Consider the following 22433-nt stretch of genomic DNA (forward strand, 5'->3'; position numbering starts at 1 on the left):
TGCCACAGATAACTCGGGATTTGATGTAAATCCTTCTTGTTTTAGCTTTCATTATCTTTGACCTTAATATAAAAAAATTATTTCATCTCCCTTAAATTACAATACCCAGAAACATTATTTAAATGAATGTGTCAGCGAACAATTGACATAATTATTTGGCATTTTATCATGTCACTGTCAATGGCGGCTCAATCGTAACTTTCGATATCAATATCATCTGACACTCATTGTATGAAATTGAAATGTCAATCTTTAAATATTTTATGCTTAAAATTTAATACAACTTAATCGAAACTATTTTTTATTTTGAAATGAAAATAACATAATAATATGTATGAAGGCCTACAAATTGTACTCTTTTAAAACATTTGTTTAAATTTTTCCGTTCTATTCCAGATACAGGATCCGTAATACTGATTCGTGATTTATGCAAAGCGGAAATCAAACATCAATCAGCCTTGTTAGAAACTAGAGACCGATTTTCTAGTGTAATAACGGCCCTATCGTAATGATCGGTGAAATTTGTTCAATGTTAACAACAATATGCAAATCATTATATCATAGTGCGTACGGGAATGCTAATCGTGAGCTATTTCTAGTTAGTTTATGTTTAAAACCATGTTAGATTTTATTTTTAGCCACCCACTGATCTATTTTTGTAATAAGAATTGTTTAACCTATATTTAATGTAGTGTTTTATTTATTATTATAATGCAGTTTGTTGAAATAAAAAGGGTCTGAAAATTTATATGTTTTGATATATGATGTGCAAAAAAAAGATAAAGTTTATTTTACATTATAATCTATATTGTAAATTTGGATGATATTTTTGAATACTGAAGGGGTAAGCCTTATACACCGCACAAATGCACACCATCGCTTATGAAGGGTATTTTAAAAGTGATGTCCTTCACAGAGTAAGAGACTAAAGGAGTTTATTTTGCTCTTCCGAAGGAGTGCAAGAATTAAGTCGACAATGCTGATGCTACTTTGATGTTCTTCATGGTGATGTAGGTGACGTCACCCAGTGAAGAGTACTATAAATAGGTATAAATGAAATTTTTAAAATTCACCCCTTTGGAGATTTTCAATTTCCAAATAGGACATGAACTGCAAAATGATGTATGGAGTCAAATGGTAGAAGTTAGCAGAGAAGAGCGAAAAGCCAGAGATCAGAAGAGTTCAACATATATTTGGGCTCGACCTGGTTTATCACGATCAATATCTGTTGAAGGAGTAGCGTAAAGATCTATGATCTCTTGTAGACCTGACCGAATGATCCACATATCTATAAAAATACTCATTTAAAATATAAATAAATTCTGAACATTGTTTTTGTTTTGATCTGAAATAAAGTTATGAGAAGCTACATTACACAGTGCTTTGAAGCAAATTATGGGAATTATAAATAATTAATAATATACGTAGTTTTAAACATAAACCTAAATAGGAAAAACCGAGGTGTTAATATCATTATCGCCTAGTAATCTATTTCCTTCAATTTATAAATTATACGTAAGAATTATTGTTATACTTACGATTGAATGATTTAAAATTATACAACAAGCTAAAATGAAGTTTAATTGTGTTTTGTACAAAGCAGAAATGTAAAAATACAGTTGTCTAGCCCACGCTTCAGAAAATAAAAATCGCACTTGAAACACCTTTATTATTGTGCTAAAAGTGTTCTTAACAATGGAGCAGTAAAATTCATTTTACAAGAACATAATTTATGAAATAATTTGTTGTTTTGTTCAGATTATGAAACTGAAGTTTTAATCTCAGACGGTGATAGTAAAGTAATTGACTATAGCGTTTGTTTCAAACGAAGCATAAAGAGGTATTTTATAGTAAACTTCAGTGTTTCTGTCGTTTTATAGTTCTTACCCGTAATTTTAATTGTGTATAGAAACATACGCACATTATTTACATCAGATATTTTAGGGTAAATAAAAATATTATGAGCAAATAAAACTAACCACAGGTAACTTTGTTTTATAAATAAAAGCAAAAAAAAAACTAAAGATGTACATATACTTACATGACTATATAATTAATTTTATTATATACGCTTGTAGTTTATATTTTAATAAAGTTGTAAAGATTGTAACAAAACGTAAAAGCACCTACTATAGGTAGCTTTTGTTTTTAAATCATTCCATATTGAATGGAATTTAATTCAAGTAAATAAAATTCTCACATTGATAATAGAAAACATTACACCTCAATTCGTTTAAAACAAAAACGTGAATATATGAACGAAGTAATGAATGGATCTATTGAATGTGTTTATATTACAGATACTTTAGGCGAAATACAAATACTGGCAGTGTTTCATTCACATTTGTATTTTTATGTGGAATTCTTTTCTTAAATTCGAGGCCTTTCATCTATTTTAACACTCAAACAAGGATCATTTCAAAGCAATATCTTTGTTGAGGCAACAACATGTACAAGGAGTGATTCACATTTTAAGACGACAATTTGGACGAACTCAACAAATAGCGGATGTCTGACGGAAATTGAAGGAGGGAACACTCAGTTAACACTTTAAAGCTTACGTTAATTGATTTAATTGTAAAGGAAAGAAAGGAACATTATTATTTTTTTCTATTACATTTCACAATAAAAGATATTAAAGCACTTTTGATGATTGGAAAATTTTACGTATTTATAGCGTAGCAAAACGTTTTGGCACTTTTTAGACAGAATCTAAATAAAATAATTTATAATCAACTGTTCTGCGTAGTATCAAAAAAATATGTAAAAGAAAAAACAATCTCGTGAAATAAAAACAAAACAGAACCTTTACAGCTGGCCTATGATGTCGTTAAGCTTACTTAACCTGTTAAGGCGTTCGTGACCTAAAAATCTTGGCACTTATTCAAACACGCCGTATATAAACATTACGATTGATAGTTTGTATATATCAGAGTGCACATGTACCAGAGGTTTTAATGCTCATTAATACATATATATGCAAAACTCTCTCTATATAGAAAATTGTTATGAAATAAACATTTTCATATAATATATCAATCTTTTCTTTGTATAGGAAATCTCGTTTGAATAAAATTGTTAACATTTGTCTCACAATTTCACATTGATTAAGAGTCGAACCCTATAAATTTTTAATTGGCTTTAAAAGGCTTTGGTCCGGGACATTGTCCGTCAAAAATTTTGTTAATTCCCATTTCAAACGATTTAAAAATGCGTAGAAAAATAGTTTCCAGCCGGCAGCGCCATCTATAATATGTGTTATGTGACTTCGTCCGAAATAAGTCTGTTATACGTTTCCGTAAAAACTACAGGGATTTTCCTATTAACATACTTTTTATTATTATAAATATGAGCTATTGTTGTTCAATTTATTTTATCTGAAACCGACCAACACGTATTGTGATATTTATATTATGTATTTCTGCCCTGAATTTCTTTTTATAAACCACATGGTTTAAAGAGACAAAGTCATATGTGAGAGGAGTCAGAAAAAATATATAAAATCTGTGTGATATGTTGATGTAACACAGAAATCTAACATTTGAATGTGTTATTATAACATTTAATACAATTTCTGTAATGTCTGAACATAAATCAAACACGTCAGTACATCACGATTTACCTATAAAACTTTAATGTTATACAAATTTGAACATGAGATCAATGTTTGATGTTAGTGTTATAAATAATATTACTAATAATGCTTGAAACACATCCTATTTGCTTCCACAATATTGCCACTTTGGACATAAGAAAATTTTAATAAATTAAAAAATTATTCGTGTATATTGACTCTACTGGCACGTGTGAGGCACTTAATCGAGTTATCACAAGATAAGAATACATTGCACTATTTAGGAAAACATCTGATGCTCCTTCACTTCTGGACCGGCCGTTCGGGAGCTACGATGCCACACACAAACACTCGTAAACACACGACACGTAGACGACAATTTATAACTCCAGTCTTTTTGTGTCAGGGTTTAAAAAAAACTGTTTTGCAATATAAATATGATAGGTGCACGATATACGAATTGGTACACGGAACAAGATTTATATTTTTGTTTTGTTTTACCATTCAAAAATTCAACAACTACATAAATTTGACGACTGGTTATTCTTTTTTCATTTATATTGCACATACAATTCAGGCAGCAAATAAAATAAGATTAAGCTGAGAGGTTCAAAATTACTATTTTGCTAGGTTTGACTTTTTCCTACATATAAGCTTCCGGTGACTTTAACAGTGCTAAAAACTTAGCGTAAGTAAACTTTACATTGTAATTCTCAATTTTTAGCTTTGAAAATTTCAGAAGAAGGTTTCTCGACAAAGCTGAATAAACGAAACCTTTTAGAATTTTGTAAAACAAAAACATCATCCATACATTATAAATTATATTGAATTATACGTAAGTTGGTCACATTAAGCCTTAAATAGAAATATGACACATTTTTTGATATACAATACATACTACAACTAGCATTATGAAACTGATACACTAAATAAAACTGTCACTACACTTTACTTGACAAATAAAAATATTATATGTAACCCTAATTTAATGCACAAATTTAATTAATTAAAATGAATACGTAAATATTTTTCTAAGGTGCAATTTTTTACTATGAATTATATATTTTAGATTTTTCATTTAAAATTAATTCACTTCACTTAAATATATAATGAAACATATATACATATGAAAAAAAATAATTAAAGTATTTTACGACATTAACTTTCTAAAGCCTATTTATTATAACTAGAAGTTTGATTTGCACGTCCTTTGATTTTTAATATTTCACAAATTATAATCAAGTAAATATTTATATTTTATTTTCTAATTATAATAAATATTGATTAATTTCTTTGAAAGTTAATAATTCCTGTATTTGTTTATATAAATATTTATAAATATATAATAATCAAACATAAATATACAACAGAAATAAGAATTGTTTTTTTTTAAACACATGTAAATATTAATGGCTATAAATTTGAATTTATATAGTGGTAGTGATATTTTAGTTCGCTAGTGAGTTGCTTATGTTCGCCCGTATGAGATCACTGTTATAAATCATCTCATAGTCACCAGTCAACGAACTGTTCTTATCTCAGGATTATGGATCATAGAATCGCTTGGCTTAGCCACTGGTTGCTTGTGTGTAACGTGTGGGTAGGCAGGATGGATTGTTGATGATTTTAACCGAGTTTCAATAATGAGGTTGTGTGTTTGTCATATGTATTTGTATGGTTATTTTATGAGGTGGATTTTATGTTTGATGATATTGTTTATTATGGTTACAAATAAGTGACTTTAGGTTTACTTATTTGAGATATGTCAGTCAGATAATTGTTTAATTTTTGTATTTCTACTTATCTGCTAATAAAGTATGCCTCTTTAATGTCCTTTCTTTAGTTTGTATTAAAATTGAAAAATCTTCTTAAAACCACATTTTTCACGGTTTTTCATTCAAAAGACTTAACAATATCACATACTGTGGACATTGAAATGAATTAGCCTTAAAAAGTCATATTTTGAAATGAGGATTCGAGTTTTTACGATAGTTTTTTTTTTTTTTTTTGTAGGAATTTGTTGTATAAGTGCTGTTAGTTTTGTTAAATATAAATATCTTTTATTAAAACTACAAAAAAAAATACATTTCATACGAATACAAAAATGTTTGAATACCCCATTCATAATGTTTATTACATAACAACACGAATTCTTTGGCATTGACATAAAGCTTAAAATAGAATGCATGTGCCGATATTTCTATATTTTTAAATACAACATATAAACCGCTATTTATAAAACAAAAATTCATAAGATGACTTGACTATAGTAGGTTCATAAAACCATTGCTATCTTTCCATTAAATATTTATTTTTTACTGTGTCTGAGCACAACAAATATATATAATTTAATAACATCAACATATATATGTGTGTATATATATGCAGGTTTCATGCCTTAGTCCCATTAAAATGCAGATTCATAAACAAATACTATATTTTATAATGTAATGTCCGAAAACAGGTGTCAAATCTTTTTGCGTTGGAACTTGAATGGTTCACGTAGTTGTGACGTAACAAGCTTGGCAGTACATTGTAAAACACTCGCTTATAAAGAGATCGTGATTAGGTATCTCTACCACGTATCATAAAATAATATAAAAAATATCAAATTGTATGTTTCAAATCGTAACATATGTATAGTTGCCTGTGTTATGATGTGTTAGTCACGAGGTATTGGATTAATTTGTAAGAAATTAAAAATGAATGTTCAACTCTATAAGAAAACGAAATCGGCAATAGAAGCTAGTTATATTATATGCAAATAGTTATATAGAAACAATGTTTAAGACACGATCTAGTGTGCAACTATATGGTATACATCAAATTTTTCAAAATTTATCTATATATACATACGAATAAAATACTTTTTCCTATAAATACGAAGACGTTGGAAAAATACAAATAGTTTACATGCATAGAATCCGGAACATATGTACATACATAGATATTTGATAGATATATTAACAAAAGTGCTGTTCTGGATTTTTCAACAAAAGTAACAAAATAAGAAGATTTGCAATTAAATAAGACATTCGTAAGTTCATTTGTGCAGCATCATTATTAGTTAGAGATCTTAATATAATGTCTGAGATCTGTCGGGAGTCTGTGTCGTCCTTGAATGTCTATGTCTGCATTTAAAAATACTATCTACATATTGACGCCTAGCTGTTAGGATTTGAGATATTCATACATTTTCTGCCAGTAAATATAATAACGACCTTGTCGTTAAAAAGCTTTGAAGCACATCAATGGTACGGTAATGTTTTCTTACAACATGAAAATTCATTGCTGAAAAACAGTTTATTTTTTTATTTTCATTCGGTTATTTTCATCGTAAAACTTAACTTAAAGTAATATGTAGGAATTAAATAGTCAAAATATCTACTCAAGAATTTTTTTTTCCTCGACACAAAATATCTCTAAAAATTAAACACTTCACTATGTAGGAGGAGCGTAAGGGGTTGCAGTCTTATTAAAATATTCGCTGTGTTTTACAATTGTTATAAAAATCGTAATATATATGCATATATATACAAAAATATAAGCAGAAATCTTAAACTATACCGGGGTATTGATTCCCAAACATTTGGCAGCTGAACTCGCAAGTGTACGGCCAAATGCGTCTCATTAAAAATAACCTCGAGTCAAACGAAAACCATTCCTGATAAATATTCGTCTAAGTTAATTTAGATTTTGTGCAGACGAAGGACAAGACTGTCTTAATCGTTACTACAATCCCTTTATGTTAATATAAATAATAAAACCAATAATACTATTCATATTTCAATGCAATATTTGTGTAAGTTAAAAAAAAAACTACTATTAAATCACTCAATGAAATCCACAACCACTAAAGTAAGTCAAGTTTGTCTATGGTCTACTCTTCCCTAGGAACGCGTTTATATAAATAAATCAACAGGTGTCTAATCTTGGGCTAAATAAATATACGTCAATAAAACGAGCAGATAGCGACATCTGTCTGTCCATGGATGCATTAAGAATTATACATCGCGCCTGTAATTATCATTTATAACAGAAATGATGCTCGGATTCCGTTTCTAATTATGCCCAACCATATCAATATCCTCTATAAATAAATTAAATTCTCTATATAAAATAAGTTAACTGTCGAACAGTTTAAATGATTTCAGTCACAATAACGTCATTCTATTCTCTCAACCCGTCGTGTAGTGTTAGGTATATCAAATTATGTTATACCTAAAATTTACAAAAGATTCCAGTCACAGCGTATCATAGTACGGAACAAAAGCCCAACTACCGTGTCATATCTGGCAAGATGCCAGTGGCATATGAAAAAACATTACCCATAGTGATTGCCAGTGTTAAAAATAGGCGACAAATTATCGTATTTATCTTGACTCTATTATGAGTTAATACGTAATAATTTTGTCACGCTTTGCAAATGAATTCGATCACGCTGAATTAATTCAACTTACTCTTGACAAAAATATTAGGATATTTTTTTTATGTTTATCATTTTAAATGATCTTGAATTGTTTTCAAATCCTTTGGCTTTGGTGTTCTTTTACAGACATTTTTTTATTAGTACTGATTTGTTGGAATTAATTAATTGATCAAAACGAAAAGTTAGTTAAACGATAGCGTAAACACAGTCGAGTTTAAAAAGTTAGTTAAAATTTTAATCATATACTCACTTATTCTGATAATGAAATTACGTTATTTATACGTACAATAAACTTTAGAGTACACTTGTTTCCCCTCTGACGCAGACAAAGGTAAAACATACTTGGGAAACTTTCAGTTAAACAACTAGATGAATTTAAAAGGTTGTTTATGTTTAACTCGTGTTCATAGTACCTGTACATACATACATACTTAAATATCATCGAATGGAAGAAGTAGTAGAGATTTTTGTAACAGTTTTATAACAAACTGCACGAGGAAAGCGTTATTAATATTTATTTTTATTATATGTCAAGGTTATTGGGAGGAAACTTTCCTATTGAATTGATTTAGATTGAATGTCACATTAAAATCTAAAGAAGACTCGGAAATGTATTTGTAATCTATAACATTTATAGGGATTTTAGCACAATTTAATTATTTATATAACATGATGTGACCCACTTGGTCTTTAAATAAATTTAAAAGCAGTTTGATCTCAATTATATTTATTTTGGTAGATATTTTTATAACGGTGTGTGAATCGTAAACGTCATAAGTGTGAAATGTATTTATTTCCTGTTACAATTTAGTACTTTTTTCAATATAGATAAAAATTATGTTAATTAAAGTAATGGAGTAACTTGTTAATAATGAACATGGGAAATATAATCTGCGCACTCCGTATTTAGGCTGAAACTACATTACCTTTTACAAGTTTGAAATCGTTACTTGAAAGTATAAGAATAACGAGCTTTGTTTCCGCATATTATTGTCGTTATTTATATTACTTAAATATAAATAACATGGTCGAAAACATTTTTAACTACACAGTTAAGTTTAATGTTAAAGTTTATTTCATAAAAATTTGACCTCTGATTAATTAAACGTCAATGTTTTTGGTAATTTTAAACTCGTTAAACCGATTACGTTATAACATTTAACCGTTACAACCTTACCCAACATTAACAATATTTAATTTAACTTCCTACGTCAATTTACGTTTCTAGTAGATTTAATTTAATGTTGGAATGTATTATTTTAGTTTAACTTGAAAATTTAAGTCCATATATTAGAACGTACACAGCCTTTGTCAACACTACAATACGGTACAATTATTTGTCTGTCGTTTGGACAAATACATGTGAAAGTGATGTTTGAGATAATGCGCAAACGCGTTAAATTATATAATATATTAATGTACATGGAACTGTCGTGATATGAAATGAGCTCAGAGCTTATAAGCTACAAAGCATCTAGTCATAGTGAATTTTGAATTTTACGAATGTCCATCAATTAAATATAGGAAGCAATATATCAATCGAGTATTCGTAGAATTCCAAAAATATACAAAATTTGTCGAAATGACGTGAACAATGTGAACTCTAAATAAGACTGATGCCTCATGAACCGAACTCACACAGACGAAACAGTCAATGTTCGTATGTGTGTGTGCGTCACTATTTATTATAACATAGATGACGTCACCTATGTATCGTATGACGTCCTTTTTGTACCACCGGTTAAATTCTCACATCGAAAAGTTTATAAAATAAAAGTATATTAACAATATTGTTTGTAATAACAAATAGAAATAATGCGGCTAAATACAAAAAGCACCAGTTTCATTAAAATGTCATCTGTTTTACAGCACGTTCCGGATTATACCTCACCGTATTTCATGAACTTATACTGGCAGATAATAAGATAGACAGGCAGTTGAGTTTACAGGAAATAAATACGAAAAAAAGATAGTAAATAATACATTTAAAAAGGTAGAAACGCATGTGGTGATAACTTTATTAAAAATAATGATTTTAAAACATGAAGACATGAATTACGGAGTGAAACATATGCTTTTGATCGTATCATTGAAACAGTGAAGACGTAAAAATGACTCCACTCCGTCGCTCAAACGAAACGAAACGGTCAAAAGTCGTTTACTTAAATAATTTCCTACATTAAGGTTTCAATAAAGTACATGATACACTACCTCAATATCAGTTTAATTGAAACAATTTAAAATACAAGGTAGCCCATAAAAGTAATTTTAAAATAATAGTTCATTTAAAATAAAAAGTTTTGCATATAAATATAAATAATTAATAAGGAAAAATAAATTAGTTTTAATGTTGTATTTAAATAGTAACGGTATGTTGAGCAATAATTAATAATAGTGCTGCTTTCTCTAAGCATTTTCTTTATGGACTATAGAATGCAAAATTTCTGTAGTAAGTTTCAAAAACGGGAGCGAAGACATGGAAAACAACTAGTGCCAAAATAACAGTCAATTAGTTTTGACAATACATAAATTATGAATCACTCGGAGCAAACATAATTAGTGTTCGGGAATTGTGCATGTCCACCTAACTTATAGTAATTAATAGCTAGTAACAGACTGTGAAGGGAGACGATATTGAAAAATAAATGTGTCAAATGAAAATAGAATAGAAATAACTATGAACTTACGAATTAATATCCTTTCATACATTAGTTTTAACATACAATTCAAAATATTCGGTTTCTAATGCAATCAACTTATCAAATATATTTTTAAAACAAATTATAAATCATTTAAACACCATCCCTTGGTATCATTATGAAGGCACCAGTATTCAGGAGGTATATTTGAAATAGTAACAGCTTTTTCATTAAATAATTACTTAGCCGATAAAAATCACAAAAGTAATTCTCACGACGTTTGTTTTTCAAATGTTACAAAAGTTTTTTCGCTGTTGTATATGTAACTCAAAAATTAAATATATTTCTCCTATTTGAATATCTCATTTATTCTTTTTTGCTTTCTCACAGTAGACAACTATTTTAAAAACCTTAAACAACTAAGCCAATCCGGCGGCAACGACAGAAATAACAAGAGTTAATCACGCAAAACACTTGCACAAAGATTTAACCGAATAGAATATCTCAATCCGAACACGCTCAATAGTCCGATCGTATTTTACTAGTGTTGTAACCCCGAAACAATTGCATATAGCAAGTGACCTATTTCTCGGATGACTCAGTGCAAGGGTTGTGATTAAATTCGTTCTGAAATGGTTTTGGGAACGGAATACGTGGAAATTGATTTAGCTTACGTTTTAAACACACAAAGGCATGCCTTCAATAGAAAACACGATTATAACTTCCATTTGACGTCTAATTTATTCGAAATAAAGCGTTTCATAACACACTGTGATAAGCCTAATAAAAAAGGCTACACCACTCGCTTAAAAACATCATCGGAGAGTAATAATATATTTATTACAACTTCGTGATATGATTTCTGAACTGTTATAATGAAATTTTATAGTATAGTTACAGTAACCCTTAGTTTATCAACATTACATTTCAGTTCCCGTGAGATATCAAAAGCCATTATATATTAATGGGTAAAATATCGCTTCAAAATATTAACAGTTATTACATATGAAAGTATGTCATTGTTGAAATTCGAAGTAGACAGAACGTCTAAAGTTTGTGATACACAAAGCGAACTTGCCATCAACATCGATTGGTAGCTACGATAAGTATCGATATTCCTTTGTTCGATGGGAAGCGTACCACCTGACAGAGAGATTGCAGTACATGAAAAATATATAGGGCTTTATGTATAAATAGAAACTAGTGATTATTTTAATAGATATCGATGATTTTAGTTGCGTGACCGAATATAGGGTAATAATAGTTAAATTAGATTTCTTGGTAATCAATATCTAAAACGGAACAAAATAATGCGATCGCATTTGTTTTGTATACTATTTTACTTTCTGTATAAACTTCGTCTTCGACTATTTGTCTACACTTAGTAGACTGATAATTATTGATTGGACCCAACATAACTAATTTAGCCAGAACAGCAAAGAAGATGCTCGAAATAATGACAATTTAATAAATGACAGTATCAAAAATCAATGTACAGTATAAAAAATTAAAAGAAGCGCGCGAGCTTGAAGACTGTTCGGGGGCCATTAAATTTATTAACTGTTTAATATCAATAAAATCTTATCATTTCTTGCTCATTTTTATATCACACCAATACTTAATACGTACAATTTTAAGTCGCGAAGATATGTCTGAATTATTTCAAGTGCAATTTAAATTTTATACTTAACAGCTTCACGCGACACAGAAACATTCGAAAAATATTCAGATAATTGACCTTCGGGGTAATTATTGATAATGTCTTAAGCTTTTAACACTAATTGAAAGAGAAAGTGGAAATACATAATCAAAATTACGAGATAATTTGAAGGTGACAATTGCTAAGCGAGTGCTACTGTGTATTAAACACGACAGCAAGATTTTTAAAGATGTGTGACAGATACAAGACTCGTCAACTTTCATATTTCTTGTATTGAGCTGATAATATTACTTTTTGATATATTGATGTATACACAGTTTTACTACAGTCAGTCGTGTAATACTTGGTTTACAATCTACGGAGGAACAGACGTACATACATCCACTAAACAATGGTTCGAATTTTGAATATTTATAGAACTTTTGTCTTAATATCCAGTTTAAAACACTTATTATATTCGGAATCAGAAATGTAGATAAGCTAAAACTTTATAAACTGCTTTCGGCTCTACAAATGTATTTTACTGATACAAATAAATTCCCAAAACAAAGATATCTAATACAAATAATGTATTAATATTATATTATTAATATATTAATATACGAAAATATTATTAACCGACCGTACTTCTTGTATAATTATAATGTTAATAGTCAGTCGCACTTACTACCTTTAAGATTGTTTTGTATTGTGTTTATTTTTAAAATTTATATATTTACGTCTAGAACTTATTTTAAGGTGTGAAGGAAGTGTATGACTTTGTAATGCACTTGGAGATCTACACCGTGTTATTACTGAATATAATAAAGACTGTAAATAGACTAATATATATATATATATATATTTATATATATATATATATATATATATATATATATATATATATAAATATAAAACAATTCTGGATTAACTAATTATGTGTCAAGTTTTTAACCCAAACGAGTAAGTTATAAATAGAATTTTTTACGTTTCATAAAATTTATTTCATAATTAGCATGCAAAACTAATTTAAAATTTATATCACTGTGAGCAAATAAGAAGCAATTTACATTAAACTACTAAAATATAACTGTTAAAAGAAATAAGAAATGTTATAACAATTTACAATGATTTTAATGAAGTCAGCATCAATAGTTTTGATGAGGTGATCTTCATGAAAAATTCAAGGTTTATTTAACGACCGCCCGTTTGCCCTTAGCCTATTTAAAATCCCAACATCACAAGCTAACTCACCGTTTGCAAAAACAATAAATAAAATTCCCACACCTCCCCGTACCGATTAACATTTTTAAAATACAATTTAATCGCTATAAAACGTCAAAGAGGTTATTTGTCAAATTTATTATATGGAGAGATCGAAAGAATCTCGACGAGCGGTAAGTTCACTGTCGACAGTCTAATAATATACCCAATCACCCTTAAAATTTTAATGTTTTTGGAACAGCTGTTGTATGAATCATACGACATTGGCCTGAGAAATACTGGGGATCTCGAGTAATGTATTTGAACGTGGCCATGAATTTGATATCGGATTAAGACAAACGGTTACCGAAATTATTTACTCGTATAAAATAATCGTATAAAAAATTTATTTTAACTACAAATATCCGTGTACTTTGGCAATACTACAAACTCTTCTGTAATAAGTCTATTTTCTACTAAGATAAACATCATAACGATATTCTTAAGTCACATTTCGCAGATAATATGAAATGTGAAGGTGACTTTAAATTCCATCATTTCATTTAGTTTCAAACGATTCAACTTTTTAAGATGTACGTAAAAATTACAATGATATAAGACTTCCGTCAGAACATTAACTGCATAGCGTTTTAAATTTACTTGATCTGATTAATTTTTAACAGAAAAATTATAAAAGATGAAGCATTATTTATTTAAATATATTTTAAAGGTATTTTAATAATATTCTACTTCTATAGTTTTAGAAAACAATCTTTTCCTGTTTACCAAATTATTTTAGTTACTAATAGTATAAACCTTATGATTAAAGTATAAAATATGATCGAGAGTACTCACATTGTGCTGGTGCAAAGTCAGTATCACGTTGTCGAAGGTGGAAGAATTTGACAAAGCTTCTGAACTGCCTCGCAATAGTTCAGCCAGTAAATCAGTTCCGGGCTTAACTCCAGCTAGTTTTGATGGGGAGGATGTAGCTCTCACGTGAGTTGGTCCTTTTGACCTAGAACCAGTGTTTGTGACAGCGCCAGCGCTTTTTTTCCTACAAGGTACAGTAGCATCTGAGAAACTTCTTCGTCCACTTTCTATGGAACGATTAGAAGGTGCTTCTAAATTTTTCCCGAATGGTCCCCTGGTAAAGTTCTGTCGTTTTGATTCCACATCGGATGTATCCGATGGACTAAATGGGGATGGCGACGCTGTTCTGTCTCTTGAACAGGTGTCGCTCTCCGCCTCAGATGGCGAGTCCCCGCGTGACGTCACTCCAAATTTTCTTCTCACGCGATAGCTCTCATCGTCTCTTTCGTCAGAGCTCTGTTGAGAGAATCTCGCTCGCCTAGCTCGAAGATCATCCGATCTTATCCAATTTGGAGTTGGAGCTTCACTCGGACTAGAAGGTCCATTTGCATTTGAATCGTCAGATTTTTCTCCCAAAATGGAAGAGGATCTCGCTTCGGCGGAAAGTCTCATGTCTGACAATGACACGTCACTACTTTCTCGCTGACAACCATTTAAAGAAGAAGGAGGATCTTCATCACCTCCGTCATCACTTGCAGTTGTGATGTAAATGCCTTTTCTCCTTTTAGTCTTATCTAATGGTCGCCGTCTCTCTCTAGTACTGATAGGAACTGGTGTACAAGGATTCTGCACCGCGGCTAATAAATTCGCAACTTGTTCACTAGTAATAGTCTCGTCTTCTTTATCTCGATCTAAAGAACCATCAGAGGCTCCATCCGAACGCTGTGCTTCTTCTACTGGCAGATCAGAAGACCACTGTTTCACTATGCACTCGTAAACCGGCACTGGGATTGGCACAGAAGTGTCAAGTTCACTAGCGGAATTTTTTCGCGATGGAAAATTAATACACTCACAATCCACGTTTGCACATGCGTTCGTAGGTATGGCCGGAAGGGGAGGAAACGCGAAAGGCTGAGCAGGCTCAAGGGGAGAAGTACCTTCACTATGCGCCTGCGCACTGTCAGCTTGTGAGCCGTCACTTTCTTCGCGTAATTCGTGGAGAACGCGCGGGGGCATTAAAACTGGTAAACTACCTCCGGCTTCGGATTGACCTTCCTCCCGCACTGAAGGTACACGACGCGGCAATGGATGTGTCAACGAACGCGCACCGAGCTGTTTGTGAACAGCATCTGGGGGATTAGAATGAGGCGCAGGTGATGCATGCACTATGAGTCCCTCGTCAGAACCGACGGCAGAGTCCACCGACGCAACGGATCCCCCCTCAGTTACATTTTCCTCCGTAAGACTTGATGTGTCATCGCGTGCAGACGCAGAATCAATTTCGTCTTTTCTTTTGACACGCTTTTCGAAATTAAATATGGAAGGCTGTTTACCACGATAATATTTGTCCTGTGCAAAATCACCTTGCGAGAAAGATGCACTGCGGTAAGGTATAGTCTTTTGCGCGTACGACCCTACAATGGAACGCGGTTCAACCCGGACAAGAGTTATTTTATCGGTATCAAAATCGTCGTAACGATCGACGGATAGTCCGCGGGAAGGGCTGTGACGATGGCGCGTCCGCGGCGGTGGGACCGGCGGCAGAACGGGCGCCGAGTGTGGCGGCGGAGGCGGTGGTGGCGGTGGCGGTGTGGGTGCTGTGTGTGCGCGGGGCAGCAGTCGTTCAGTGAGGTCCCGTAAGCGTTGATGCCGCGAGGGCCGCTCGTCCCGCGAGCCCCGGCCCAGGCGGCGCTGGAAACGCTCCAGCGTGCGACGATCCGGCTTGGCGCGACCGAGGCACGCCGCCACCGCCTCCTCGGAGCAGCAGCGGCACGGGCAGGCGCGGGGAGGCGGCGCGCGGCGGACGGTGTAACGCACCGCGCCCAGCGTCACATACGGCGACCTGCGCAAACGTCGATATATTTAGCGTAACGTGTAACCCGCCGAGCGGTCGGGCGGCGAGTGCGACGGATTTAGAGTGGGCCAGCTTCCCCCGCAACTCGCCTCTGAATTCCGGGAGGATTCCCCACGACCCACTCCGACCGAGAGTTATATCTGAGTAGATGATTCGTATGTGAGTTTCGAAGAGCCATCGTGGATGTTGGGCGAAACGATGTGTATATAAGCAAAAGCGATATATATTCTCAAGCTATCTGAAATAAAATACGATCTTTAGGTGTCAAGCGCAAAAATCTACAAAACAAATTGTGTGAGGACGGCAGGTGGGAGACAGACAGACGGAAGACGCACCGATTATAAATAAGCAGACGTTGGCAATTCGGCAATACACGACCTCGTAATAATGTTTACATCTCATATCTTGTTGCAAAGGACAAAGTTATGTTATTATACACATAAAGTTCTCTGAGAACAAGTAGCCTTAAGAAAGACAATTGACATTAATCAATAGGTTGATAATACTTAGCCCTCTATCAGTAAAAATTAATAATGTAAATATAGAAGTTTTTACTACAGTTTCAATCACATTTATTTTAGGACCAGAGATCTCTTTTAAGAAAAAAACATTTTAAGTCCATATACAGCCAAAATATAGATACTTTTCCAACTTTTTGAAATTTTCCACTTGTCACTTTTATTAAGATAAACATTCTAATAGGACAAGCGAACATTCTTACTCTGATGTGATTTTGAAGCAAAAAATGAATATGAATGCCAAAGATACATATGTTCTTAAAAGAAAAATTATATAGAAACTCGGTAAATACAGGGGACCTGGTGAAGTCGCGTCTTCTTCGGACGCCATCTTGCGGGGATCGCGATCGCGCAGTCGCCATTGATCACGTGACACCTCGCATTATTTGCGCAAGCGCACCTACACACTCATCTGCAAAAGAAATAAAACATGTTAAAAAAATAAAGCAATAAGAAATACGTAAAAAGGAATTTATTTGTGGTTTTCTTAGAAACAAAATCCATAATTTACGGACAATTGAGAACGTAAATTTTAATTAGCTATTAAGACATCAAAAGAAGTTTTTCAAAAATTACATTAATGAAAATTCGATAAAGTGCAGATGTGAAAAAATATTTCCACATCCGTTAACAACTAACAACCGGAAATAATTATCCACTAAAAGTATTTTTTATGATATCTTTTCCGAGCATCGTATTACAAAGCATGCGAAATCTTTCATGTCCACAACAGTGGTGGTTTACAGGACATAAAAGGGTTATTAAACGTATTCTCTCATATAACTCGTTTGCGTTTGAGGTTTAAAAGAAATCCGCTTTAAGAGAGCGTACATTCAAAATATGTGAAACATAAAAATCATCTAATTTCACATTTATAGTTAATGCAAAATACATCAACTACTATGTAACATATAAAAATAAGTATCAATTGGAAAATTTGACTGCATATGTCCGATTTATTTATAGAGTGACAGCTTCTTCATTATAATTTTATTATTCTTTAATTATATTGTTAGAGAACTTCATCGAAACATTTAAGTTACAATAACTTGGAACATGAAATCACAAGTATATCTTACATACCAAAACCTTTTTTTTTTTAATAATGCCTTTTCTGATTTCAATGGACAGACAAGAACTCATACATATTTCTTCATTTAAGATAGTTTATATTTATACGATTAATATCATATCGAAAGATAAGTTGAAAATTTTAATATAAGGAAACTATGGACGGATATATGAAAAATTTTCCACAAACTCGATGTTTTTTCTTTAAACCAATCCCATATATACCTTTAGCATCTTTCATACTAACTATTTTATTGCATATTATGATTTAATCAAAACCAAACTAGGTCAGATTAGTTACAAATTGACATGATTATGTAATATTTGGCTTAGATTTTTAAATGTTTTTTATATTCTAATAGAATTATTTACAGCATCACTTGAAGCTTTCACCTGGCGTTTGATCTTTCTTTTCTAATAAGAATTATTTCTGATATCTCACAATGACGGCTTCGACAATTAATTTTGGCATACTGAAATATTATATTTGTTACGATTTACTTGCATATAACACAAAAGTGACATCTGCTGGCATTTCATTTAACGTTACGAAGTATTAGGAAAGAGTTTGGGCGGGCGGATAATACTGTTGCTGTTTTCCAGACGACCAAAAGATGTCGCTTTTTGATGCAATAACTTATAATAGTAGGAATTTTAATTCGTATTACTTGTTCCTAACATTTAACATTTTAAATAACTTAAATTTTATGACCTTTGTGCATATTTTTTGACGTCAACTCAAATGAAAGAGATATTTTTATATTAAACATTACTTAGTACTACAATTTTCAGGACAATATTTTATTATTAGTTAGATCAAGTAAAAAGGCTAAAGATATGGATATATTAAAGTCTTTCATTTAGCAAGACTGGAATGATAAATAAAAGAACCACGTAATGAGTTTAGAAATGGAGAACGAGTGGTCAAGCCTTATTCTATCCTTAGAGCGGCTTTCGGATTGTCCTTTAATGATGGATCCGTGTGAACAGCAAAATAAAATTCCAAAGGATATTTTTGCGTCAGCGTCCAAACCAGAAATATTTCTGTATTCGCGAATTTTAAAGCGCATTATGTAAAAGGGAGCTCTCGTAGCTTTGTTTCAAATGTTGTTATCTAGACAGAGGAGCTTGGACGGTCGAAGTAAGCGTTTAATACGAGTTAGATAAGGACCCGTGAATCTTACACCTGGGTCGCAAGCCCCAGGCATTGTTAAAGCTCCTCTCCCTGCAACACGATGGACTCGGCACCTGCACGGTGCATCCATGTAATGCTGAGATGTTTTCGTCGTTCCTATTTTCATACTATAATTAAATACAAAAAATATTTATAAGGGACAAGCAAGATATAACGGAACGAGCAAAATTGATACAATGTCATTAAGAAACACCGTACACGACAAACAAAAATACTAATGTAATAAAATTATAATTAGTAATTATTTTTTATTAATTTCGATAACAATTAAACAAAGTTAAAACTGAGGTGTTTATCATACCAATTGTTTACGTGATACCTTTAATCCGAAGATATATCTTAAGATCAAAACTCATATCAGTGCTTCGGATTTTGGAGTCAGGCTTAATACATTTCTCCTTGTTGAAGGTCTATATCATTATATGTTAAATATGTAAAATATTTCGATTTTATAACAACTTACAGATTGTTATCGGTCCACCTTGACTTAAGTTTTTATTATATAAGGCCACTTTTTATGCGAATTTTTATTTTGATTCGATTAATTGTGCAGATAATTCGAAGGTGTTACATACCTATAATATAAAGAAAATATATATTTTTTAATTATTCTATATTAAATTTAATATTACAAATTAGTTTCAATATCACAAACATAAATAATTTTTTTGGTAGATGCATCGTCTCTAGACTTAAACATTGCTGAATTTAGCAGTGGACTTATTTAATGTTTAAATATAAAACAACAAAAACACCTTTCGATTTTACTTTCTTATTATCTTTATATAAACTATTTTAGAAAAGTCCATTCAATGAATACAAAGATTTTCAATATAATTAAATATATAGGTAAGGTATATCATACCCATTATCACAGGTAAGGTATTTTGTTGATGGCAATAAATAAATTGCATTTTGCAGAAACTATTATTGGCTTTTTTTTGTTTTTTTTTGTTTCAATTTCTAAAAATACAAATCAAATATAATCTGGGCGACAATTTAGAATAGAAATAATACATTTGTATAGTAACCTACAGATAACATTTTTCCTTGTCCACTCGCTTCCAAAGTTTTAAAAAACAAATAAATTAATAAATTTCAGAATAAAATATCACTACTGACCAAGAATTTCAACTTGTAATACCCATCAGGCCAATATCTCAACGCATTTAAGTCTCATTTTTTTAAATTAACACAGTCAAAAGCTTTACAAATAAGGATGCAAGGATATATGTAAATTTATTTAATTTAACAAGAACTTCCTTACATTGATTCGTAAATGGCGTTGTTTGTCCTTTTTATTGCGGATGGCCCATGACATTGAAATTTGGTTAATGACGGATTTGATGTTCAGCGTTAAATGAGTGAAAAAAATGTATACTAGCTCGCAACGTACTAAACTATGTCAGGCAACGGTGCGGTGTATTCAAACAGACATAGATTTTAACAAGACCTTTCGTATTTAAAACATTACAAGGTTCTATTTGTAACTACATACGTCTGCGTCGAATTTAGAAATGGGTTCAGAGGGCATTTCCGTCAATAGCTGTTTGAGTCACATGGCACCGTACAAAATACAATATTGTTCCTTCTTGAAAAATCCAGAATTTTGATAAAAATATCATCTTCGATTATATATGACTTATTTTAATGTCTAAGATATTACTCGACTATTAATTCGATTGAGAAGTTTGTGAAGAATAACAGACATGTCCGAAACAGAGACTACTATAATATTAATACAGTATAGAGTATGTTATTTATATAATTCATAAATTATTTATATTATTAGAAATGTAAGGGCATTAATTTTTATTTTTTTAAGGAATAGTTGCATTTATCAATGCTATCATAGACAGTGGATATCTTTATGAATTCAAATTATATATCCACATGTCGCTTATATCGTTACCTGTGTAGAATTTTGTAACTTAATAATGGAAGATCATGTACAGCGACCTTGCTGGACGTCTCTTATTCCCCGCAAACCGCATGTTTTAACATCTAAACACATTTCACTGGTAATTCATAATCAATAATTCAACATTGTCCCAATAATATAATACTATGCACACCAAATAGAAGCAAGCCCTTCTCTCCTTAGCTTACGGAGGGATTTTTTTTTTGTAATTTATTTTCTTAATTCAAAAACTTTAGTTATTAATATACAGTGATACCCTAACGATGCGTTTTTGTGTTCAACTCTATTACCAATACATGAAAATTTTATTACACATTAGTTACATGCAAATAGTTAGGTGATATCAATTAAAACATAATGAGATCACCTCTACCTGTGATCACGGTTGCTGCAAAGTAACCGGAACGTCGGGAGCATGTTGTTTAACGTAGTTATAAACGTCTAGTAAATCCCAAAAATATAAGTTTTATTTTAATCAATTAAAACCATTGGTGAGTATTGAGGTAAATGTGACAACTTACTGAAGGAAAAGTTAGCAAATTTTCATAATGTGCAAATTTAAAGTCACATATTTTTTTGTATCCATAGCGTCTATAATTATTTGAAAATGTTTTTAAAGTGTTCTCATGTTCTCATGGTCACAGAAAAAGCTCACAGTTCTCATTTAAAACTGTAATTTGATTAACTTCATTAAAAATTATTCAAACAAACAAAAAACCGAAAAAAATTCAGCAAATATATACAATTTTGTCCACAAAGAAGCGATACACGAAAATAAAAAACTCAAAAATAAACGGTACGTGGGTGAAAACATCTATCATCACTTAGCCCACGTAATAATTTTGAGCAATAAAGTGTTAAAAATAATCTGACACAAAACGCAGGCGTGGTCAAGACATGGCCAAGCTACGGCCAACATCCACCACCGTCCGCCAACAATCACCAATGTGCCAGACTTTGTGGCGGCCGATTTTTAAATAAATCAGTTTCATAAAGGTGTGTAACCTAATAAAACGTTTGAAATGAACTGGCCGTACGCCATGTGTAATGTAAATGAAATTATAAAAAATATAAGCAGTAAGAGTGCTTTTGGGAATTTTTTTAATTATGTCGTTACTTAACTGAAAATACATAACAGATATATCATAAATGATATCATAGAGAAATTAGATCTCGTAATTTTTTTCTTATAGTTCCTGTGCTGTTTAGCTACTCTGCAATTTTAATGATATTTACAAATAATTTTTGGAACTGGCAACTCAGTGCAATAAACGTGTTACCCTTTATATATTTTTTATAATTGACATATATGTGTATTCTATTTCTTCTCCTTCTATGTTAAACATAACCCAATTTT

The 22433-nt window shown here is 31.5% G+C and overlaps 1 protein-coding gene across 4 annotated transcripts in view; it reads right to left on the reverse strand.

The window, feature by feature from the left end:
* LOC116774128 (rho guanine nucleotide exchange factor 17) overlaps positions 1 to 22433 on the reverse strand; it is a 70667-nt gene that overhangs the window by 31284 nt on the left and 16950 nt on the right. For 3 of the 4 annotated variants that reach the window (XM_061523716.1, XM_061523715.1, XM_032666783.2), the window contains exons 2-3: positions 17190 to 17301; positions 14340 to 16359 (exon numbers count right to left, since the gene is read on the reverse strand). In XM_061523716.1, coding sequence (XP_061379700.1) covers positions 14340 to 16359; positions 17190 to 17251 — 2082 coding nt within the window. In that variant the 5' untranslated portion in view covers positions 17252 to 17301. Of the gene's footprint in view, positions 1 to 14339; positions 16360 to 17182; positions 17302 to 22433 lie in introns of all 4 variants that reach the window. The other variant, XM_061523717.1, reaches the window with a different exon arrangement.

Source organism: Danaus plexippus, chromosome 20 (genome assembly GCF_018135715.1).
Source record: "Danaus plexippus chromosome 20, MEX_DaPlex, whole genome shotgun sequence".
In the NCBI taxonomy this organism is placed as follows: domain Eukaryota; kingdom Metazoa; phylum Arthropoda; class Insecta; order Lepidoptera; family Nymphalidae; genus Danaus; species Danaus plexippus.